At 45.1% G+C, this 25,000-nt stretch overlaps 3 protein-coding genes across 10 annotated transcripts in view; 2 read left to right on the forward strand and 1 right to left on the reverse strand.

The window, feature by feature from the left end:
- The window catches only part of ccdc85cb (coiled-coil domain containing 85C, b), a 41,872-nt gene extending 37,005 nt beyond the window's left edge, over positions 1–4,867 (forward strand). For all 6 annotated transcript variants that reach the window (XM_062551087.1, XM_062551088.1, XM_062551089.1 and 3 more), the window contains 3 exons: positions 2,670–2,762; positions 2,984–3,082; positions 4,019–4,867. In XM_062551087.1, the coding sequence (XP_062407071.1) occupies positions 2,670–2,762; positions 2,984–3,082; positions 4,019–4,108 (282 nt within the window). In that variant the 3' untranslated portion in view covers positions 4,109–4,867. The remainder of the gene's footprint in view (positions 1–2,669; positions 2,763–2,983; positions 3,083–4,018) is intronic.
- Positions 4,868–7,592: 2,725 nt separating this feature from the next.
- ccnk (cyclin K) lies at positions 7,593–21,848 on the reverse strand. Of its 2 annotated transcripts, none has more exons than XM_062551094.1 (11): positions 21,701–21,848; positions 20,373–20,626; positions 20,067–20,148; positions 19,830–19,961; positions 19,590–19,695; positions 19,425–19,482; positions 18,742–18,911; positions 17,834–18,042; positions 16,964–16,994; positions 15,216–15,287; positions 7,593–9,102 (listed from the first exon to the last, which is right to left on the reverse strand). In XM_062551094.1, exons 2-11 carry the CDS (start codon positions 20,564–20,566, stop codon positions 8,522–8,524), a joined length of 1,635 nt encoding a protein of 544 aa, XP_062407078.1. In that variant the 5' UTR covers positions 20,567–20,626; positions 21,701–21,848; the 3' UTR covers positions 7,593–8,521. The 2 variants fall into 2 exon arrangements, with proteins under 2 accessions (XP_062407078.1, XP_062407077.1); XM_062551093.1 differs by having other exon boundaries at positions 17,825–18,042.
- A 1,686-nt stretch (positions 21,849–23,534) lies between these two features.
- Positions 23,535–25,000, forward strand: part of bcl11bb (BCL11 transcription factor B b) — a 31,367-nt gene continuing 29,901 nt past the window's right edge. For both annotated transcript variants that reach the window (XM_062550968.1, XM_062550969.1), the window contains exon 1: positions 23,535–24,542. In XM_062550968.1, the coding sequence (XP_062406952.1) occupies positions 24,479–24,542 (64 nt within the window). In that variant the 5' untranslated portion in view covers positions 23,535–24,478. The remainder of the gene's footprint in view (positions 24,543–25,000) is intronic.

Genomic DNA, 25,000 nt, shown 5'->3' on the forward strand with positions numbered 1-25,000 from the left:
CACAAAGCATGCCTGAAGACATATTCATTTCTAAAAATGAAAAGCAATGACTTAGCTTAACTTCCATGGCATCCTCTCCTAATTTCTGCTGTACCTTATTTTCTCCTGCAGATGTAAACTGCAGATTTGGCCTGACCAATGATGAAATTAATCAGTTTACATTTTTGATGTCTGTCCCTTATTGTAGGAGAGCCCAAATATTACGCCATGTTTGAGAGCCTCAGTTTTATAAGAGTTCCATGCCTATCTTTCGGCATTCCTGCATATCTCACATGCATATTTTAGCACAAAACTGGCTCCGTCCAGGTTCACACTGCAGATGTTGAACTTTTCAAACTATTTAAACCAATAACCTTGGAAACCTGAAAAGTTTGTTTAGAGCTGGCTCAAGAAGATATTTCTTTTCTTCCTGTGAAACGGAAAACCAGAATAAGACAGCAAAAACACTTACTCAAAGCCATCGGTAACACTTTATTTGAAGGGGTCTACATAAGGGTGACATGTAACCGTTGAAAGAATGACATGACACATGTCAAGCTCATTAATGACACATTATTGATGTTTATGACTGTTGTCATAATGTCAAAAACCTGCTAACGTCAAAAACACCTCAAAATCATTCCAAAAACGTAGCTGCAACAGTACAGTTGCTGACTCCATAGAAAAACCGTTTGCAATATACAAAGTCAACTTAAAACAATCTACAAGCATACAGAGCTTACTACTAAAAAATGATCAATCAAAAACATGTTAATAAGACAGACAATTTTGAGGCCAGAGGACCACTTCACTCACACTCACATTCGTGACACTCATTCCACACATGCGCTGAGAGAGAAGAGAGAGAGAGAGAGAGAGAGAGAGAGAGAGAGAGAGAGAGAGAGAGAGAGCGCGCGATGGTGATTCATAATAATGTCATTTATGGCTGGAGAGAGGAAGGGCTAATTGTGTTATATCATCAAATTACCCGCTGATTGGACGTAAAGACGAGCTCTCTCGGTAGTTCTTGCTTCTCGGCAGTGCTCGCCTCTATTAGGCCGATTATGCCGCGCTTCACTCTCTACATCTGCTCCGGGCCCGTCGTCATGGCGTCGCCATGGCAACATCCTCATTAGGCTGGGGAGGGGTAGGGGGAAATATGCCGTGCCATGCAGATTGATTGATTGATTGATTGTGCTTTGATGAGACTCGGCGTATCCATGCGTGAGTGAGATGGAGAGGACGTAGAGGAACTAGAACATGAAGTAGACAGACGTACCAGCGGGGTTTTGCTGAAACTTCTCGAGTGCACACACACACACACACACACACACACACACACACACACACACACACACATATACACAAGACTTTATTTGCATTACTTTTCTTTCATAGTTTTTACCTCTCAACTCTTATCTTTCAAATCTTCCCCCTTATTTCGATCGACTCGTCCACCGACACCAGAAGCCGCTGCTGTGCTCACACAGGCCCTTTGATTCGGCTCCACTTGGCACTTGCAGCAGCACAAGTGCAGGGCTGCATAGAGAAGCCGGAGCCCGATCCTCTCTGACAGTGTGTCTCAACGGTTCTCCCGAGCCGTTTAACGAGCTTGATTCGCGCGCGCTGAGCCAAACTCTACCTCATGCCCACTGGATGAATAGTAAGCATGGCTCGGGGCTACTTGTTTTAACTCTGCCATCCGCTGCTATTCGAGGCTTTGGAGCACACTGTCAAGATCCACAAAAATCAGACCTAGAACTCCTGCGAGATTTACTCCCCAGCCCCAGATTTCTTGCTTAAATAAATATATTGATTCTTCAAAGGGGATGTCAGGGTGGACTCAGGCATGCGCCCAAAAAAGGAGAGGCTGAGGTTGGAGGGTTTTTTGTTGGTGCTGTGTAGCGCTAACGCCGCGCTTCAGTGCTGTGTAGCGCTAGCGCCGTGCTTCAGTGCTGTGTAGCGCTAGCGCCGCGCTTCAGCGCTGTGTAGCACTAGCGCTGCGCTTCAGTGCTGTGTAGCGCTAACGCCGCGCTTCAGCGCTGTGTAGCACCGCGTTTCAGCGCTGTGTAGCGCTAGCGCCGCGCTTCAGTGCTGTGTAGCGCTAGCGCCGTGCTTCAGTGCTGTGTAGCGCTAGCTAGAGCCATGCTTCAGTGAGGCTCTTTTTAATTAGACCTGATTCATCACGCTGCGGGACAATGGGGATCGGTCCAGCCAAGGGCACCGGACGGCAGATCCATCAGTTGTGGCACGCTGGGTGGCAGTGCCCCGGGTTACTCCGTACTGACCGTGTTTGATTCCCCTGCAGAAGGCAAGCAGTTGATGAGCTCTTTGTGTTCCCTCTCTCTCTCTCTCTCTCTCTCTCTCCATGTCTCTCTCTCTCTCTCTCTCTCCATGTCTCTCTCTCTCTCTCTCTCTCTCTCTCTCCCCATGTCTCTCTCTCTCTCTCTCACTCCCCATCTCTCTCTCTCTCTCCATGTCTCTCTCTCTCTCTCTCACTCCCCATCTCTCTCTCTCTCTCTCCATGTCTCTCTCTCTCTCTCTCTCTCTCTCTCCCCATGTCTCTCTCTCTCTCTCTCTCTCTCCATGTCTCTCTCTCTCTCTCTCTCTCCCCATGTCTCTCTCTCTCTCTCTCACTCCCCATCTCTCTCTCTCTCTCTCTCTCTCTCTCTCTCTCTCTCTCTCCACAGGGCACCGGGCGTCTGCCCACCAGCGAGTCCTCCCCCTCGGCCGGCTTCCTGAGCTCTGCGCAGAAGCCAGAGGCCGTGGTGCACGCTATGAAGGTACAGTACACGCACCAGGAGTATCCAACGAACAGCACACATTCAAATCGTACACTTGAGCTCCTATTTAAAAGCTTTTGAGTTTGTTCATTGTTTAAGAGCATTTTGGTTCTTAAAACCATGTGGAAGCGCTTAATGTATGTATCATTTTGTGTAGGTTGTGTTGAGAAGCGAGTGAACTGTCCCATACGATCTCTAATTCTAACTGCATGGCCCTCCAGGTCCTTGAGGTTCATGAGAATCTGGACAAGCAGCTTCCCGAGGACTACGAGGAGGACCTCAGCGAGAAGGAAAAAGCTATTGTGCGGGAGATGTGCAATGTAAGTCAACAACAACACAACACAGCACAACACAACACAACACAACACAACACAACACAACACAACACAACACAACACAACACAACACAACACAACGCAACAACAAATTCACTGTCCCCATTTCACTCTCTCCTTCTCTGTTTCTCTTTTTTGATGTCTTTTTCCTCTCTCTCTCTCTCTCTCTCTCTCTCTCTCTCTCTCGTAAGTGTCTGTGCATGTTGTTGTTTGGCACAGCACAGGCAGTGATTCTCTATGGCCAGCTTGCTCTCTCAGTGGCACTCTAATTGGGGAGCCTTAATAAGACGTTCGCATCTCAGCTGTCAGAGCAATTAAAGGAGGAGAAGAGAGGAGAGGAGAGGAAGAGAGAGAGAAACCCTCACTCACTCTTTTCCCTACCTTCCCCTCCCCTCCCTCTATCCTTGCTACTCTCTCTCTCTCTCTTTCTCTCTCTCTCTCTCTCTCTCTCTCTCTCTCTCTCTCTACTCCTCTGCCCGGCCCTGCCATGCTCTGTGCTGTAATGATGACGGTGCTGATGAGAGACAGGGGCAGGGCTGTGAGGGGCCCCACTGTGTTCTATGCAGCAGGGTTCCTCCTCTGTTCTACTGGGGAACCATCAGGGTTCCTCCTCTGTTCTACTGGGGAACCGTCACCCCATCTCACCTTGTAGTTCTGTACCGGGGATGGAGTCAGGCGGCGTGAGAGGATGGGAACATGTGTGTGTGGGGGGGGGGGGGTGAGTTAGAGGAAGCCACATGAGGACATGGAGTGCTTTTGCACTTGTGCCTTTTTGAAACATCCCTTTCTTCCTTTGTTTCACATTTCCGATTGATGTATTGAAGATACAGAATGTGACTCTCTCTCTCTTTCTCCCTGTGTGTGTGTGTGTGTGTGTGTGTGTGTGTGTGTCTGTCTGTGTCTGTCTGTCTTTCTGTCCAGGTGGTATGGCGCAAGCTGGGTGATGCTGCCGGATCAAAGCCGTCCATCCGACAACAGCTCTCTGGGAATCAGTTCAAAGGACCGCTGTAGCTGCCTCAGCCGCTCCCTCTCTCTCCCCCCCACGGTCTCTGTGGCATCCAGGGGAACTCGCTCACCCTGAATCACCTACCCATCCACCACCGCAGCGGCAGGGCACAGCAGCAGCAGCATACCCCCAAAGTGCTCCCCCTGTAGACAACAAGAACACTCTCCTCAACCATCTCTCCTAGTCGCTTTCACACACACACACACACACACACACACACACACACACACACACACACACACACACACAACGAACTTCCTGCATAAAACTTGCCACGCAGCTCACACTTCCATTCTGCCCCGCGAGCCTGCCCATGGGGCGTTCAATGACAGGCAGCTTGTTCCACCACCACACACACACACACACACACACCTCTGGCTCTTTCTGGATGTTTACTTACAGTAGTATCTCAATAAGTGGTGAACAGACACCTCCCTCGTGTGTGTGACGTGCTGAACACCTCCCTCCGCAGAGGGGACAGCAGCAGGCGAGCGTCGACTTCCCCTCACGCAACACCAGGTTTTCTGCACTTCTGTAGTTTTTGACTCAGCTGCACTCATGGGTATTTTGCCACTAGTGAACCCACACGTGAAGAAACAACCTCCAAGTGTGTGTGTGTGTGTGTGTGTGCGCGTGTGTGTGCGTGCGTGCGTGTGTGTGGGTGAACAGTGCCCTCCTCTTCCCTCCTGACCGAAGTGTACTGTCGATAGAAATACTTCTCAGTATGTGTAAAATAATGTACAATTAAAGCAAACTTAGCACTACTTTCCTCGTCATCTTTGTCTTGTTGTGCTTTTTGTTTCTATTTCTTTTAGTAGCCTTGTGCAGGGCTACAATTTGTGTTTAAAAAATGCGCCGAACATTGCAGAAGGTGTTGTTTTTTTATTATTATTATTATTCAATACACTTCAATGTCATTTTTCTTCCTTTTGCCGGAAAATAGGTTGTGCAGCTTTTCAGTCTGAAAATACAAAATACATGGATTTTTTTTTCTTCATTGGTTTGCCCATACTGGCTACTAAAGTCAACAGAATTTGTACTGTTTGTCGTACAATTTGTGAAATTGAAAATTACAGTAGTGTGCTGTGCATGCTTGACAATCATTTTCTCAGGTTTGGGATTTTAAATAAAAAAAGACTGTTTTAAACATGCTTGCATGGGAGGGGGGAAGCGGGGGGATGGCTGTTTCAACCTCTGAGGGTACCCCAGGGTGGCCCACCTTTCCCCACTTGGTTGAGAAACTGCTTGACAAACTATACTGTGCAGATCTTTTACATTCACTTGACCACACTGGCCATCCACTCCTTGTGATTACTGTGATATTGGAGGACTGTGGAGATCCCTTATAACTGTGTCTTTTGTCTGGCGTCGTCACCAAACCCACTCCAGGGGGCGCTCAAGGGGTCTTTAGACGTAATGGCTGACTTTTAACCCTTGGTAGCAAGTGCGAGAACTATGGAAGATGCATTTCAGCAGTTTCATTGCATGTTTGTGGCAGAAGAGCTTTTTCAGTTGGAATGTGAGAAAGAAGTCTTCCCTTGGTGGTGTTTCGGATGTCCTCTCTTTTCTCTCTCCCCAGTCAATGTTGATGTCTTCAGCTGAGCAATTCAGTGTCTATTAAAAACAAAATAGGTTATTTATTGGTGTTTGCTAGTATGGAGAGTGAGTGCGAAAGCAATGGCTGAAAAGTATCTCATGTTTAATGTGGTTGATTTGAGGCCAGCAGAAAAAAAGCTTTTATTGTCACTGGAAAAGATCTTCATGGCTGGTTTGAGTCGCAGAGCCCTTGTCAAAAGGTACTGTCACTTATATTATTGTTCCAAATTACAACATGACTGACTATGCCCTAATAAGGTTGGTCTTTGTTGTTATTTCATGCAAATGCATTTTCAAAAACTAATCTAAGTGTGGATTACAAAAAGTGTCCTTTTTTAGGAGTTGAATTGAATATAAAGCCATGATTCGATTTTTGAAATTGTTTTCTTGATGTGGCATTGGAAAAGTCCCACCTCTCTTTTGCATGGGTTTTGATTTGGGAACCTGCGTTTTATGATTATGTTGTATTTTACTCTGTAACATGACAAAGTATCAAAACTGGATCCTAGAGTCTACAGTGTTAAAGCCAATCCTGTAGTTGCTAGCATGACAAATGTAACATTTTGGTTTTATTTTCTATTTTTTTTTTTTTCAAAAGCCAAACTGAGTTGTAAATTGGATGTTTTTAGATGAAAGGTTGAGGAGAAATTGTACTATATGGAATAGCCCACTTTTAGATGATTTTAAATATTAAAGAAAGATGTTCCTTTCAAAATGTCTGTCTCATTTACTATGCATGGTTTTGGGGGTGAAAAAGCTTTCAGGTAAAAATGTGCATCCGCTGCAGGTGTTCTCGGTCCTCGCCACTTTCCTTGAGCCCTTCAAAGCATCATCACAAATCTGAAAATGGATGGACAGGTTTTTTTTTTTTTTTTTTTTTTTTTAAGTCAAATGAAGAGTGAATACTGTATGTGCTGGTATATTCCATTGGCGAAGTTATTACAGTATAGATGTCCATGCAAATTCCATCCCATAGGACTAAGAATTTTGAATTTCCCCATGGGGATCAATAAAGTATCTATCTATCTATCTATCTAAGTGCATAAGTGCAGAACACAAAGCCCTCCCTGCTGAAAAAATGCCTGCCTGCCTCCCTGCTGAAAAAAACAGCCTGACCAGCTAAAGGTGGTTTGCTGGTTGACCAGCTTGTTAACCAGCTTATTTGACCACCCTTTGATGGTTAACCAGCTAGACCAGCAAAACTCTGGCGAAAACACACCTTCAGCTGGTTTACCCAGCTTATGATGGTAATTCAGCTGGTTTTGATTGTCGTACCACCTTAAGCTGGTCATTTTAGTTGGTGTTGCTGGTCTACATTGCTGGTTTTTACTGGCCACGCCAGCTTATGTTGGTTATTCTTGAAAACCAGCTTGACCATCTTTGTCAAGCTTGACAGGCTGGTCACCAGCATGACCATCTTAAACCAGTTGTATCCCAAACGACAGGCTGGTCACACCAGCACGACCAGCTTCCTCAGATGGTCACGCCAGCATGTCTAGCTGGTGGCCTAACCAGCTACACCAGCAATAATAACTGTGTTTTGGGCAAAGACCAGCAAAGACCAGCTAAAACCAGCTAAAACCCGCTACCAGCCTAAGCTGGTTTCTTGCTGGTTTTTTTCAGCAGGGCTTACTGTCTGTTCCCCATATTGGAAGGCAATCCCACGTGTTTTCACTACTCTGCATACGTGCCCTACGTGTTTGTGGCCTTGTGAGAACAAGCTAAGCTGCTTGTTGCGTCTGGAAACGGCTGAACTTTCCCACACCTTCCCAACGAGATTACCTGACTGTGGCCCGGCCGGCAGACACAACAACAACAGCGGCACATGAGAGAAACAGGTAAACACCAAAACAACAATAACAACCACAAAACCAGTCACAACAAACGGGAGGAAAACAAAAAAAACGTAATTTTTAATGATCCCAAGTGCCACAGAAATCACAAAAGCAGGACATCCTGTGTGCAGGGGAGGGTCAGAAGGGTACTGCAGGCTGCCTACCTACTGTATGCCACTACAGCCTACTCCTAAGGCACGTCTGGAAAAATACCACTAGCTAATAAAAAAGGGTGACTCATCTGATTTTCAGAGCTCATATTTACAAAAGAGAGACAGAAAAATAAAGTACATGCCTCAGTGTTTTACAGTGTTTCAGCTGCTAATGAAAACGTGAGACGACCCAAAGGACTTCCAACTGGTAGACTAGCTACAGTCCATCTGTGCTTCAGGTCCCTGGACGCATGAGCAAGAACAGCGAAGCAAAGAGACGGTGAAATAGTAAAGGGGGGTGGGGGGTCGATATGGTACTTAATGAAGCACATACCTACAATTCTAAGGCAGCAAACTAAGAATGGAAAAGGTAAGAAAGCATTTTACACATGGAGCCAACATACATCCAATAGATTCGTTTTCTCCACACGTTTTTAAAACATGGAATGACAATAATATGTCAGCAATGTTCCATGGTCAGAAAAAGAGCCTGTATCCTGTTGCTGTGACGGTCATCCACGACGCTCTGTGGTCTGTTCTGACCCGGTCCATCCGGATCCAGGAGCAAGCTTGCCGTGTGTGTGTGTGTGTGTGCGTGTGCGTGCGATCCCAGTGCTCACTGTTGGGCTCGGTTGTCGAAAGTTCACTTTTGCCCTGTTGTGTGGCTTGTTCGTGTTTTGTGGTCTGCTGATCCTGTGCAACTGTCTCTGAACAAAACAGTATTTACAACGGTGGGTGCCGGCTGGCTCTGGCTGCTTGACTGGTAGGCCATCCTCACCTCCTCCCTTTGAGCGGCTCCGCTCTCCTCTCTCTACTCTCCTCTTCCCCCTTCATCTCATCTCATCCAAGCGCCACGAGTCATCCCGGGCACTGGAGGCATGCCAGGGGGCGGCAGAGGCACCTGGGACTGGGGCACCGGCGGAGGTGGGTACCCAGTCGGAGGAAGGCCCATGCCTGGCGGGGGCCCTGCGTGACTGGGTGGCATCCGGGGTGGCGGCGGAGGGTAGCTGTGGTTGTACCCGGGCGGGGGGTAGGCAGGGGAGGGTGGGGGCAAGTTAGGCGGGGGGTAGGATGTGGGTGGCGGTCCCGGGGGTGGCGGATTGGGGGGTGGGTAGGCGTGCGGGTGGTAGGGCATCGGCGGTGCGTAGTTGGGGGGCATCTGGGCGTACGACGGACCCTCGGTCTTCATCATGGACTGCAGGCTCTGGAAGCCCTCGCCGGACATGTACGAGCTGGAGGTGGACATGCCCATGATGTAGGTGTTGGAGGGGGGTGGGGGCGGCGGGCGGTGCGGCAGGGGTGGTGGTGCCACGTGGGGGGGTGGAGGCGGCCCTTTGGGCATGTCCCCGCAGTCGCCCGACACCGCCGGCTCCACCTCCGCAGGGGGAGCTGGGGCTGCAGGTGGGGCCTTGCGCTCTGCAAACACACACACACACACACACACACACACACACACACACACACACACACACACACACACACACACACACACACACACACACACACACACACACACACACACACACACACACACACACACACACACACACACACACACACACACACACACACACACACACACACACACACACACACACACACACACACACACACACACGGGAGTCAGAATTAATTCAGTACATTACATTTCACATTTGCTTTTCTCCTCAGGCTAACATTTAATTCAAACAAAACACACCTGAAAAGGCAAAACAATGTACAGAATGCAAGGGAATAATTACGGCGTGGAGTCTTTCTGCTGAGTGCACGAACATGAGAGATGTCAGTTCATTACAATTGAGAATTTAATTTCTGCTCCGGCTGCTAAGGTTGAATAGTGATCTTTCACAACAGTCTTAATTAGGTTTGTTGTGACTGCTTGTCTGCTCTGTACAATACAAATACACCGCGGGAAAGAACACAAGAAAACCACAAAATGCCATTTTTGTTCTATAATCCATGAATGAATTGAAATACAAGTTACTGCATGATCACGACAGCATGCAGTAACAGATTCATTTTTTTTCTGTGCACAAATTGAAATTCGAAATTGTGTAGATGCCAAATCAACTCTGATTACCACCTGCTGCACTGTAACTATAGGATCACAAGTAGAGACACTTTGACTTTCCAACAGTCCAGACAGCACCCTGCAACCTCTACAATAATTGTTAAGGTCCTACAAGCCCCTTCAATCAAAATAGGAGGACCACGTTTCATGTTGCTACCACAGCTTGTGTAAGCTCACAGGTGATGTTGACTATAGACAGGATTAGTTTTAAATTTAGCCTCAAAAGAGTGTCTGAATACACAAGGCTGGGCTAGCAATCATCGGAGAAAATCCACCCCTCACGTGGAAACACACTTCTGTTAAAATGACAAGCATGCTACTAGTCTGACGCCATTGGCGAGTACTGATTGCTCATGCATAGAAACTTGATATGAATGATCTACCAACAACTAGTTTCACCTCCATTTATACATGTACACTGTGATTCCCACCACTTCAAAGCCAGGGCAGTGAAACTCCCCAGCATGCACACGGCCACACCTTGGTTTGCTTTCTGGCATAAGTGATAAGTTGTCCAGCCAGCAACCGGAAGGTTGAACACATAGTGGTTCATACATTAATCAGACAGCTGACAGCAGTCACCAGATTGGGACTATTCTGCAGTTATGAAAGATCCTTCACAGCAGTCACTAGATTGGGACTATTCTGCAGTTATGAAAGATCCTTCACAGCAGTCACTAGATTGGGACTATTCTGCAGTTATGAAAGATCCTTCATGGCCACGGCCCCTCAGATTGGGACTATTCTGCAGTTATGGAAGATCCTTCATGGCACAGCAGTCACCAGATTGGGACTATTCTGCAGTTATGAACGATCCTTCATGGCAACGGCCCCTCAGATTGGGACTATACTACTCTGAACTTATCCTCCCTCAGAAGATGCAACATCTTCAGAAAACCGAGGTTATGTTCATAACCAAACATTCTCTTTCACTCAAGGTAAATGGAAACATGTATACCATTGCTTTCATTGTCACACTGCCCTCGTAATTCAAATTGTGAGGACGCACTAGAGAATTGACCTCATCTGGCCTCTAGACGGGCATTGCAATAAATAGGAATGAATGATTGTTTGCACTGAAAATAAAATTCTACATCCTGGTTATATCTTGGGAGGCCGCAAAGATGATACATGGACATTTCTGAGGTTGGCGTCATAGCAACGGCAGCCATAATAAATTTCATTAAAAGTTCACAGGCCACAACAATTTGGCACGGACGATCTTCAGACCAAGCCTCACTAAACTTATTATCTTCCTTATTGTGGTTTTAATTTAAGCAGGCGTTCACTCAAAATAGCCAATCAAAATTGATGGCTTTAACCACCAAACAGGATGTGAGATCATATCTCAGCCAAGAGACACCGGAGCGTCGAGGAGGGGGAGCTGCTGCTCTTCATCTGGAAGACTGGACAGTAGCCCCGTTTACACGGACACTTCTATTTCCATTAGAAATGGAAAAACAAGCTCAATCGGAATAAAAATAGTCATATAAACACCTCAATCGGAATGAAAATCCTGATCCGATCAGAATTGTAATCGGAATAGAAGAGGTGGTGTAGTCCATTCTGATTCCGAATGAACGCTCATGTATACGGTCATTCGGATTGACCGTAATATCTTCCCAATGAAAAGTAGCAAACAACGGCTATTCCGATCAAGGATCATAAAGCGCGTACAAGCGTCTGATCGGAATGGAAAGTAGCCCACGTAAACAGACGGCGCAAAATGTTTAATCGGAATAGTTTCATCGGAATGACAAAAGACTGTCCGTGTAAACGTGGCTAGTCTGTGCCACAGGTGCCAAGGCAGGGCTGAGTGAGTCCCAGAGTCTGGCCCTGTGGCATCGCAGAGCATTTTGTTGCTCGAATCGAGAGGTCCAGTCCAGTGCCATCCGCAGTCCGGTGAGCTCGATGGAGGCCACTGTGGTGTCTGGACGGTGGAGGATCTCTGACATAAGGTGCCTCTCGTGCAGCGTTTATACGTCCTCCCTCGCTCCTCGGGCCTCGATCCTCACTGATCTACATAAAGAATGATGGGGCTGCAACAATGGGATAGTCTATCCCTTCCTCTATCTTCTATGTAGATCAGTGAGGATCGAGGCCCGAGGAGCGAGGGAAGACGTATAAACACTGCACGAGAGGCACCTATAGATCTAGAGGAGCGTTGCATTGGTCAATGCCGGCCACCACTAGGCAGCGTTGCCAGATTGGGTTGACTGATTTCCGCCCAATCACCCCGCCGTCTTCAGCAAAAAAACACCCAAATGACGTTTTTCTCACAGAGAAACATTGAATTCAAAATGTTATTTACACGCCTACAGCTTATTTTCCCCTGCCGAACGATGTAAAAAGAAGCCCAATTGGCCGGGCAGCCGCCCAATCTGGCAACATTGTCACTAGGACTGGGTGACTGGAACTGGGTGGCCATGCTCGGGGGTGGGGAGCAAGCCGTCCCATCAGCCTTCAGTCAGCAGCAGCGGGGCGGGCCACAGGATGCGGACGATATTGGTGGCACAGCTCAGCATGCAGTGAAACTTCCTGAGGAAGAGGCCGTCAGCTCTTGCGTCAGCAACTGCTTCCTCTCCTTATGAACAGGCAACTGCCGCCTCCTTTTCCTGCTCACTGAGGAGGATTTGCTCCATCGCAGCACAGTGTGTGCAGAAGGCAGGCGAGCAGAGAGCTGCCTGGACTCGTTCAGGGTCCAGGTATGCCACGCAGCAATCATCCAGCCCATCCATTGCAGTGAAAGCATGCCCGCACTCTTTTGCCATAATCTTCAGAATGTTATGCCACTTTGATGGAGGCTTTTTCATTGAGCCATGGAGGCTTGACGGGTGAACCTTGCTGGCGATGGTCGAGAGAGGGACACGCAGTGCAGCGTTCTGTGAGCTTGATCTCTCCGGCGGATTGGAGGATCTTTCATCTCGTTTGAGATGCTCGATGTCGCTAAAGAATGAAAAGAGGACTATTTATTGCAGTGCGCCCTTATCTAAAGTTGATCCTGATCAAGATCCTTTAGGAATGGTTCCTGCACAAAAGCTGTCAGGGTTTTTCCTGGGTGAAAATTAGGTTGAGGTAGTAATGAACTGCGGAATACCTCAAGGGAATGTTCATAGAATGTTTGATATCGGTTCCAAAAATGTAACCATACTAGAACTTCCATACCCTGGAAATCCAACTTGAATTGTGTCTGTAAGATACTCTGGAAACAAGCAATGATGCACGTTACGTTTACCCCAACCATCGGGGGTAACCAATCAAATCGGTGTATCTGATATAGGCGGGCCAAAGGCGAGCTAAACTGATGACGACCACGCTGCATCGTTCAAAGTCGGTAAACATTGGTCGTAGTCAGGGGCGCCTGCAGGAATGAATGCTATGGTACGCACACCAATCAACACCACCCCCCGACGACCCCCCCCCCGAAAATATTTTTCTGATATTGTACAATATTTGTCCGTTTCTCGGTTTTAGGTTTGTGCATTGGTCGGCAAAAAAGTAGCCTATATAGTATAACATCCACATGCAATAATACAATACAATACTCATTTGGACAACGTTACACAGCTAAGTTACTGCTAAGTTACGTTTAGTTTTGTTCAAGCATTAACGTCTGGTGTTAAACAGTGCTGTAATGCTAGTCTAACGTACCGACAAGCACACAAATTGTCTACCTAGCTTGTTATTGCCCATCTGGAATCTCCTCTAGCTTTCCTGCCTCCATCTTCCATTCTTTCTCTTTTCGTTGTTTAAAACAACTTGCGATATCCATGATGAGCATTTGAGTTAGTGATTTAACGTCACATTGGGTTCTGATAACCATAGCCGAGTAAAAGAAAACAACAAGTAGCCTAGTTGCACGCCTGCGTGCGTAATCTCTCCTGCTGAAATGAAATATGTGCGCGTGGATATACAGTAGCTCTGCATTAAGTTAATTTTGATAATGTGTTGACTAATTTAATATAGAAAATTGTAAATAGCCTGATGGCATGCGGCTAATGGGATACTGTGCATAGTTGGGAAGTTATGGTAGGCCAATTTGATGTGAATACACACGCATAAGGGTAATTTTCTCTCCTTGATGAGTAGTCTCAAGGTACGCACGGTGCGTACGGCCGTACGCCTGCAAGCGCCACTGGTCGTAGTGTTATCCAATTGCGTCAAAGTCTGGAATCAGTCAGAGTAAACATTGGTCATACTGTTGTGTGTGATTCACCTCACTGTGTGTTCACTGTGTGCTGTGTGTGTTCACTAATTCAGTTAAATAGAGTTAAATGCAGAGAACGAATTTCCCCTCACGGGATCAAAAAAGGATATATACTTATATATACCCAATTGCGTGCAGTGAGATTTTCAAATGCATGCTTGGTGCCTCCCCTCGAGTTGGGCCATTACATTCTTCGTGACTCTTAATCTGAAAGATTCCAGGGTCTGGATTTACCAGGCTAGAACTTTCAGGGAATGTTGGCTAAATGTCTGCTGAATGTCCAAGACAATAAAACCTTCAGAGATAATTCTAGAAACATTCTCTAAAGGTGTAAACCTTCAGAGATCTTTCCCTGGACTTTATGTGCTTGTTGGATGTGTAGCCTACACTCTCATCTTGACTCTCTCCGCTCAGATTCTCTCCTCCACTTGTGGATGTGAATTAGAGCTCTATGCAGGAACAACCCTGGTCCTGCTCATTTCTGTGGGGGCAAAACTCCTAAAAATCTAAAGTCAGCAGAAAGACGAAACACATGATTTTCCCAGAGCATAAACATATTCTTTGAAACAAGGTGCACCTGCAGAAACACTTTTGCTGCAGATATGTCTGCACTATTTCAGTTTACATCGCAGAAAGAATGCAAATTTCCTTTGACTGTGGCATTGCTGGGCAAAAATTAGAGAGCCCATTTGTAACAACAAAATAAAAGAGATCCACCTCCTGAAGTTCAGAAACAAGCCTATGTAAGAGAAACAGACTGTTTTGCCTGTAAAACATCCAAGAAAAGGGCATTTTGTATATTCATACTGTATATTAATATTATTTTTAAAACTTAATTTGATTAAATACAGACCCACTTCTAAAGTTGTCACTGGTACCTGAGATTCAGGTTTATCGATTCACTAAACTATTTCAGCCTCATCATAGGTCACTTGCTGTGACAGGGCGCCCTCTAGTGACTGAATGGATTATTTTTTGAAACCCAACAAATGTGTCTGGAGGAGTATAATGGTCCGATCCATTTGTACATGGTGACGTCTTGTGACGACCTGTAACTAGAGTTGTATGCATTCCGGTTTGCGTTCACATGTTGATCACAACATGAGTTGGAGAGCCAATGGATGCCTCACATTGCAGCAGCGTTCTTAGGAGCGTTCTTAGAGCGTTCTCAGAGCACTTAAGAGCTTCTTAACGAATCTGGGAAACCCGGCCAATGTCACCGGTTCCAAAGCTGCTAAAATGGGTACTCACCAGGTGGGGGCTGAGTGGTCGGCAGGGGCGGCATAGGACTCTCAAGACGTGGAATTTTGCTGCCCACTTGTTCTGCAGGTTGAAAAGATTACATATTACACCATGAGCGATGTAGACACAGAGAGGGTTAAAGCGGAGCGAGAGGCGCAAACGTTCGATCATTTCCGCGTTCTGTCTTCGCAAAGGGGAGGGGGGCTAAATCCCCCTTTAAGCAGACCTGTTAACATTCGAACTGAACTGCTTGCCAATCTGACAGAGATCGATATCCCACTATGACGTCTTTGCGACACGCCTCATTAAGCAGACAGGAACTGTTCGAATTTTTCTTCCATAGAGACGCATTATGTTGCTCTATCTTGTCAATAATTAAGGATCTTTGGTAGATACACTCACATTGTAGAAAAAGGTTCATAAAAATAGATTTTCATTATGATGATCACAGTTAAGTGGACGAAACAAAACTCAACATTTCCCCATCACCCCATGAACCTCATGAAGTTTCCTCGATCAACACGCTCAGTGAATTGACTAAATAAATATTAGCTTGTAAAAGTCTCATAATTTCCTACTACTACTGGTAAACGAAGATATGAAAGAAGGATATGACTGAGGTATTGGCTGAGCAAAAGCCAGAGACACTGAGCGCCAGCCTTAAATCCCCCACACTTTTACAACACTATTTTATCCTTAACTCATTGGCTGCCAGCCATTTTCAGTGCAGAGCGCTCCATACTGCCAGACGTTTTACAACATTTTGACCGTTTTTCCAAGATCCACCGAACGGTGAGATTTATGACTATGTAAACACCAAAGGTACCAAATGAAAGAGTAGACTCTCTTCTTTTACCAGGAAAAATCGGTTTGTTTCTATCGTTTTCCGTTCTTTAGTAATCGTCAGTAGAACATGGGTTGGTTATGCTAAAAACACCTGTTTTTGACCAAAAAATGGAGAAAACGATATTTTTGTGAAAATCAACTTTTTAACGTTAGCGTTTCAGTAGTATGTCAACCACGATTGCACTGTTATCTCGTCAGTCTCGTCAAGGTTGCTAGGGACTCTGATGGTCGCTAAAGACTCTGAACAGGACGGTAGACTTAGCAAGCTAGCACTAGCAAAGTTGTTGTTAGTCTATATAGCAATATTCAATGTAAATGCATCATACCGTTCACATGTTTTCCATCCTTGATGTAAGAAGTAAGCATATTTATTCGCTGGATCACGTGCAAACTAGATCCACTGTGGTCGATCTTCAGTTTGTTAGCTTGCATCTTGCATGTTGCATCTCTGCATGTTGGCAGATACTAATCATCCAAATGGCACTGCTGCCATCTAGCGGCTCGGATCGCTAGTACAGTCTGTTTACAAGCCTGAAACCATGCCAGATCGTTCCCAAGCCCACCCAGGAGCCCTCCCCATTGAAAAACGCAATTGACGTCTATAGACGTCAATGGCAGTCAAGGTATGTGTCTAAAATGACGTTTAAAGACGTCAATGGCAGTGAATGAGTTAAGACATGCCTTGTGCTGATCATTTGTTTTCTGCTCTGCATGTCATCCACTTAAAACTTCTTCTTTTTTTAATTACTTCATCTATATTGTCCATTTGACTATTTTACCCCTTTTGTTATTTATTTGAAAGGCTATTTTGTACAATAGGTGCACTACAAATAAACACTGATTGATTGACAGATGATTTTGTGATAGGTGTTCAAACATAATCAGTGGTTAAAGGGATAAAAAGTATTCACCTGCAGCTTTCGACTCCTCTTTAGGGGATATCTGTGAAAAGACAAAGTGGACACCAATGACTAAATGATTGAAGAAGGTCCGGTGAACAAATCTGCAACATCCATTCATCATATTGCCATGTAATATGTAATATCCTGACAAATATATTTGTAATTTTGCAACAGAAAAGAAAGGGGGAGGGGGACAGAGACAGAGAAAGAGAGACAGAGAGAGAGAGAGAGAGAGAGAGAGAAAGAGAGAGCGAATAATGTGCACAAAAATACTAACAGAAGGTTGAGTGTGCAACCAGAGAGACAGACGGCCCTGATTCAAATGACACGCAAAGTCAGGCAAGGAGCAACACGTCTTGTGCATGAAGCCATCATGTGCACAATTAGCAAAATAGCTTTGCACTTTTCTCCTTAAATTAGGGCTCTCAGAGACACGAAAGAAAGAGAGTGTGTGAGAGAGACTGGATTTATTTTTTATTTTATTTATTTAACCTTTATTTTACCAGGCGAGTCCCATTGAGACCTTTAATCTCTTTTGCAAGGGAGCCCTGACATACAGACAGATAAAACATGATAAAAAAATTATGACAGCCATCCGGTCTTTGGTATCATATGCCCTCAATGGTGCCTTCCAGGCGGCGCTGCCTTCAAGGCACTACTCCCCTCAGTTTAGGGGTAGGATGAGGGTTGAGGGGGTTAAGGTTAGGAATAGGGTAAAGGTAGTGCCTTTTAGGCTGTGCTACCTGGAAGGTGCCGTTGAGGGCAAAAAAACACCATTGAGCACAAACATACAGTACAGAGCGGATGGATGAGACACACAGTACAGCAGACAGGCTGTGGGAGAGCGGAGGGCAGCAGGCGGTACAGTACCATACTCACGTGTGGGCGTTTGAGCTGGCGCGGCGGGCTGGCCTGGGGAGATGCCTTCTTGGGCGGGGGGGGCGCGGGTGGAAGGGAGGGTGGTGCCTGGATGGGTGGGGCGCCTGGAGACGGTGCGGAGGACTTCCCCTTCTCCGGGGGGTCTGGGGGCTGCTGGGGGATCGGCTGCTTGCCCTGTGAGTACAGATCCAGGATCTGGTGGCAGATGTCTGGGTGGGGAGATAAGATAGATAGATTAGATAAGATATACTTTTAATTAGGGGTGTAAAGATTACCCGATACGTATCGGAAATCATTCGGAACGTTCAAAATGCGAGTGCATCGGAAAGCAAACCCCTGCATCGGTTTAAATGTACTATGAATTGATAGATAAATCGATTTTAAAATTACGAATCGGAAAACTAACGTTACAAATTATGCTACTTTCAAATCATAAGGCCGACCCTGATTTTCTAACACACCAGAGCGTCTAGCCTTCTCCAACGAGGGTAAGCGTCACTGCTACAGTGGCAACAAACTAGGCTAGTTGCCGAGTTTAGTGAAACGCAGATAACACTGACGTTAACGTGTGTTGCAGTATCCTGAACGAAGTCATATTCAGTCGTAAGCACAAGCCTGAAACCTAGCTTCATAGGCTACAACAAACACCTGAGTTTGCTGGTGTTTACTGGAGCAGTGTGCGAGCATGCACCTGTACTACATGTTCACCCTGCCAAAGCTGTACAGTAATGTCCTGTATATTAGCCGCATTGTGTATAAGCCGCAGGACAGTGTTTTATGCAAGTTAAAAGAAAAAAAAAACCCATATTAACACCATATTAACTGCCCCCCTGTATTAACGTCACAATGGAAGAAATTGTGCAAAATCAATGTGTAAGCCGCGGCTAATAGTCGGGAAATGACGGTACCTTCCAGCAGCTCCACTGGCACGTCCTGGACAAACTGCTCCCACCAGCGCCGAGAGGACTGCTTGGACGTCCACTCCTGGATGTCAAACTTGCACAGGCGGCCTGCCAGGTACATGACGGCTACTGCAATGATCTCCGGCTCCCACTGGAGGGACAGCATGGTGCACAGGCTGGAGGATGGGGGGGGGGGCAGCAACAGAGCCATTTTACGAAAGTGGGGAATAAAGTCCAAAGTTTGCATGTGGCTAGCTAAATAGACTGCACACACCATGAAGTTGTGAGGTTGTGCATGCATGGTAGCTAATGTTCATCACAGGAAAGTGACATTTGAAATCAAATCTATCCTTTGTCTATTCTAGTTCTCCTAGACATAATTGAGCTCAATTTCACATCATTTTGGCATTTTCTTGCATTTGAACTCCTGAGAAATAGCTCTCCTCTTGTCTCAGCCCTAATCTAGCTTCAACTTTTTTTCTTTTCAAACTCACTCGTATTACTATTTATTTCTCCTGAGGGGAGATCTCAATATAAGCTGGTTTATCACTTATGAGATAAAGAAAGGATATCGACCATGTTGGTTAACATTAACTTTTAATCTACCATGTAGGTAGATAAACATAAATCATCCACAACCATTGCATACCTGACTGTGAGAACAAGTGGGTACAAGACAGTCATCTCACCTGTCATTTACAAATGTCCACGCCATCTGAACCAACTTCTGTACTTTATTTTTGTCTCCTAATGAAAAAAGAAAAGCAAGTGAGTTATAACTACACAGCGGTCTTGTTATCGACAAACGAACAAGTTCAGTGTCATAAATCACACGAGCACAACACCGGTCATACCTTTAAGCTGTTTGGCATAGCGAAGGAGGAACTGGTAGGGATGCTCCACTTGCAAGTCAAACTTAATCGTCTGCAGCAATATCCTCTCCAACACCATGACTTCTTCCTGTTTGTGAAATAGCGGTTAAACATCATAGAAATCTCTCACACTCTAGTAAAAAGAACACAACCAAAACCTGCTTATGTCCTTTAACTACCACTACACCAGAGAACACAAATCAATTGACATTCACTGCTCACTTTTGGATCATCTCCGAACTGAGCAAACTGCACATCATTGAGCAGACTGCGAGCCGTTTTGATGATGTCTTTGCACTTCTTTGGGGTCTCCTCCACCTTACCGGCTAAGAAGAGGCAGCAAGCACCGGTCACCTACAGAGATCCAAGGAAAAGGATGGGTTATTAATTATCAATACATTTGAGTGTATTTGATGGTGAACATGAAGCTTGTTTGGAAGCATTTAGGACATCACTTACATATCTGGGAAACTGCTTGAAAGAGTGGAACATGTAGAAGCGATGGAAGTATATGATGCCTGTTGCCAGGGTATCATAGTGTCTGACAAGATGTTAAGGACTAAAACAATGAACAATTTTCTGACATTTCCGTGGATCATTAAAGTAGTTGGTTTTACTAACAGATATTTGCAGAAATAGCACAACAAAGAGAAATGCTGAAGTGTAAGCTGAACCTACATTCAATACCATGCTAAAACACCGCTGAGAAAAGCCACACAGCTCAAAAAATGAACCACAAACACATTTTACAACAAGACAGGATACAAGCCAAGCCGAGTGCCCACGTCGAAAATAAACCGAGCGCCTTCTCTTCGGTACCGGGCCTCCGTAGCCGGGTCGAGGCCCTCCGACTGGGACGGCGTGTGGGCCAGGTCCTTTTTGTCCCAGTACCAGCATGGCTTTATGTGGTCCAGGCTTGCAAAACTCCCAAGAGAAGAGTTCTCTTTGTTGTCCTTCATTTGGTGACAAGCAGTCACCGTGGGCGACTCCGGATGACAGAGATTCTGTGAAAGTAGGCTCTGTGGAGGAAAACAAAAACAAACATGATATGTAACTGTTAAGGCCTATCCTAACTGTAGAGCATTCGACAATCTGCCAAATGTTGTGATCGATGTGCGGTGATTAATTAGTCAGCAAAAAGACAAGCTAAAGCTTACAGTGACCAAACAGCCTTCAGAGCCAGTTGTAATGTACTGTACACTGAATGACTGCCATCCATCGGAAAATGATTAATCAGACTGTCAAAGGCTGCAATTGGCTTTAATGCCTTTGATGTTGTCATACCCTAGCTATGATGTCTGCCTCCGCCACAAATGCCTATCGCAAAAATTCCAAAGTCAAACTATTTTTGCCGGTCGGAGAGAAGGGGTAGCGAGACGACCTGTTTGTTGAGGGTTCGCAAGACAAAAGTTTAAGAGCAACTAAGCTAAGGCTTTGCTTTGACACTAAACAACCTCACAATCATTTCTGACTATTAGCAAGAAACAGCTATGGGTCATAGAGCACTTCATTGCAACAGAGCAACAAATTATTTTCCAAGTGCAAATGCCCAACCTAAAAGGACAAACTTCACTAACTTGAGGATTTCAAAAAGCTATTGTCAGATTCCAACCAAACTACGACCTCTCTCATCTTGCAGTATTAAAAAGCTATTCGTTACAGTATCTACGGAAAACGGATATATGTTTACGGTAAAAAGCCGTTACATTAGTGACAGAACAACATTCGTGAGCTAACTAGATAGCTGCCTAGACAGCACACACACCATGAAGTTGTGAGATTAGCATGGTAGCTAACATTAGCCATCTACCATGTTGATTAACGTTCAAATGTTTTCAATAAGAAGACGAATGTCACCACGACTGAACATACTTCTTTTCCTCAACGACCATCAACAAACGACAAATGTGAAAGTAGACAGCATCTTAGGATATCTATGACGGCATATAAATATGCTAATATCGCTAATACCTGGCTAGCTACCCGGCTGGCTAGCGAAGCTGCGGGGGGAAATACAGCCAAACGAGACATTACTAAGCTTATCTAAAATATGATGAAAACGGACCGAAACAATAATGTAATAAAGTACTCACGTCAAAGTATTCTGAATTTACAGGATAGTTATGACCGCTTTTAAAACTATTCTAATCTCGATATCAGAGTGAATCATCTATTCATCCACATCGGTCTTCGGTCCCCGTCGAAACAAGGAGGCCGCCATGTTACATTTACGTCACTAGACAAACGTCCTGCGTGGGAGTCATAGGTGGGAGTCGTGGAGTGCGTTACATTTTAGTGACCATTTATCATGAGCCTACAGCAGAGGGCGACATATTACCATGCAATAAGCAAAGGGCTGAGCCGTGTAGACCACATTTACAACGGTGTGTGTGTGTGTGTGTGTGTGTGTGTGTGTGTGTGTGTGTGTGTGTGTGTGTGTGTGTGTGTGTGTGTGTGTGTGAAAGTTTTCATGATTTCCTATAAGCTTTTGTATTTAGACCAATCTCCATCCTTTCACATGCGCGACAATTTCAAATTGAACACTGATACACACACTGCATGATTCCAAACATTTCCTGACACATACGACCTCCTTCCTAAATCAGTTCATTTCCGTTAAAAAAAAAAAACATTTAGACTAGGCCTATGCCTTTTATTTGCATGACAATTTAAAACGATTTTTTTCAAGATAATTATCTTCCTCTAATGAGCCAGAATGTTTCACGTGTGCTGTGCATAGTTTACTTTCTGGTGATCGCGAGGAAGTCCTGGTGCACACGAGAAACTATATTATCTGGTGCACACCAGAAACGTTACAGAATATTTTTGCCCGTATCCCTTATGGGGTTCAGAGACAGCAGAATGAAATTCTACCTCAACACATCAGCTTCTCATCTATACCCAGTCCTCATCTGAAAAACTAGCAACCTGACAAAGGTAGGCCTATGCATTTCTACAGTGCAATCTGGACCTCTCCATCAGGCAGTGCAAATAATAAACAAACAAAGTGATTTCAACAGTTTACTATTGTCTAACCTACATGGGAGTAGTAGTGGCTGTATTTAAAAGAAAGGATGTTAGGATATACTTCAATAAATTAATGTTAAGATAGAAGACAGAAGATAGAGGATAGCCTATTTGTCCCAAACAAAAAGGTCTCTTTTTAAACTCAGATTATTTAAAGTTGATCGTGGGCTGATTTCTTCCATATTGGCATTATGATAAGATGAGAAGTGATTTCTTATGATAAAATAAGAAAATTAGCAGCAATTCGAAAATTGTAAGAAAAATAATATGAAAGCTTTTCATTGGTATGGTACTGATATATGACCCAGCCGCGCTATATTATGATGATGCCACAGCCACACGCTCCCGTGTGATTATAGCCTACATACGCCAACAGAGGGTGCTCGTGGCTTTCAATAAACATGGTTAGGCAAGCGAAACATTACACTACCCGTTTGGCTGTCAACCTCCACAAAGATAGCATACTGTTAAGAACCTGTGTCCTTAATTAACGTTTCGCGAAGAGCCCGTCGTAAATTGTGCCAGCAAAAGAATTAGGCTAGAACATGAATGTAACAACCCAATGACTTTTCAAGCAGAAGTCTACAGTATCAATATGGTTTTGAATCGCCTGGGGATTAGTTTATTGCTATGAACTTGGTGCCACAGAAGTCGATCAATTAGGCTAGATCAGCTCGCAAGTTATATTCTCTGAAGGAAACCTGTTCAATTAACTATTGTTTAGTGAAGACATATCGATTCAAATAGCCAAGTTGTCTGACCACTGGATAAAAATAGGCTAGCAGTGAGAGATTTTGAGTTAAAAATGTAAACCCAGGCAAGAGGCTTGTGCCTTCGTGAAATAAATGACTGAATATCTGCGCTCCTTGTTTCGACGTGTCCATGCGGTCACGCCTTCTGTGATACAATTCAGGTGATCCAATGGCTGAGCGAACCGCCACTAGTCGCCCCCAGCGCTGCGGTAGTCCTTCACCGCTCTGTGATGTCTCTCTCATCGCCGACCCAACGTCACGTCCGCACTTGAACTTAAATTTCATCCCATTCTTCAGAGGCAACCCCTGCCACACACGCACGGGGTACTTCCAGAGAGACAGGACTCGTCACGCCTAATGCGAAGAACTAAAGAAATAGTGGACCTTGACAGAGTTGGAGAGGAGGTGGTGTCTTAATTGTCGCCGGCCTCTTGCCTGAGTCTGCATGAGCGAAGAGTTGCAAGTCTGCGCACTGATGCCAGAGCACATGGAGATCGGTGCCAACGGTTCCATCACTTGGCATTCCAAATGCGCAGAGGAATTGGGAATTTAGAATCATTTTAATACAGGCTTTAAAAGCAAGATCTTACGGCGTCTATGCAAGAAAACAACTGGAAGATAAATAGCTGTAGTCTACATAGTGTAAGGATTGTTCTGAGAATAGTGTAAATTAAGCGCAATTCGTTTATCAGTTTTCCGTGGAGAAAAGAGGGTGCAAATCAATTTGGGACATAACTGTCACGTTATTTCGCTTCCTCTTCGCCTAATCAACGTTTCAGGAACATATCGCTCTCACCAGACTTTTACGCACCGTGATTTCAGTCCAGGTGCTCATGTTGTTGGTCAACATACGGCTTTCCGTGTACGCGTCAAACCACGAGACTTACTTGGTGGACTCAAGAAGACAGGTCTTTTTTTCCCACTGAACTTGATTAACTAAAATAGTACCAATAGGGAAAACGCCTCTCCCCACGAAGAAAATAAGAACATTTGGAGCATTTCGGAAAAGTTACTGGAAATCACAGGGGAGGACACGGGAGCAGCTGACTCAAGTTCAGGTCTCCGGGCGATGCGAGTGTAAATGCGAGGGCAATGTCCCGTCGTAAGCAGGGGAACCCACAGCACTTACCCTTGTCACAGAGGGAGACAATACGACGTGAGTATCATGCATATATATCATCAACCACAACTTACAAATCAGTGATGTGTGCTGGAGAGGCAGGAAGAGAGAAGTTTCGCATAAAACAACATATAGGCTTGCCTATGTCTTTTTACCCCTCAAATGGCAGTAGTTCTGGGTAGTTTTTACGCAGCGATCAAAGTTGTATTTTCTGCCTCATACGGCAGTGCCTGTAAAGGTGACGAGATAACTTAAACTCAATGACAATTTAGGAGCTACCCGATAAACATTTCTTATTAGATATTCGTGGAGTAAAGATGAGGTAGAAGCGTATAGCTTTTACAAGATTTATACATAGTATCACATAAAAGGTCAAAGGAAATGGATGTTTTGACACACATGACAGTTGCCTACCTAGGCCTGTAACTTGTTCCTCCATGACACAAATGAAATCATAATAACTAGTGTGAATTCACATTATAGGTGTTACATCT

This window comes from Sardina pilchardus, chromosome 12 (assembly GCF_963854185.1).
Source record: "Sardina pilchardus chromosome 12, fSarPil1.1, whole genome shotgun sequence".
Taxonomy (NCBI): Eukaryota; Metazoa; Chordata; class Actinopteri; order Clupeiformes; family Clupeidae; genus Sardina; species Sardina pilchardus.

Excerpts from the sequence above, each read along its gene's own strand:
- ccnk (XM_062551093.1), bottom strand. The coding sequence starts at position 20,566 with ATGAAGGACAACAAAGAGAACTCTTCTCTTGGGAGTTTTGCAAGCCTG. Across the intron at positions 20,149-20,372 it reads GTGGGCACTCGGCTTGGCTT|ACACTATGATACCCTGGCAA; the intron begins GTATCCTGTCTT and ends ACATCTTGTCAG. Across the intron at positions 15,288-16,963 it reads AGAGGAGTCGAAAGCTGCAG|AACAAGTGGGCAGCAAAATT; the intron begins GTGAATACTTTT and ends TTCAACCTGCAG.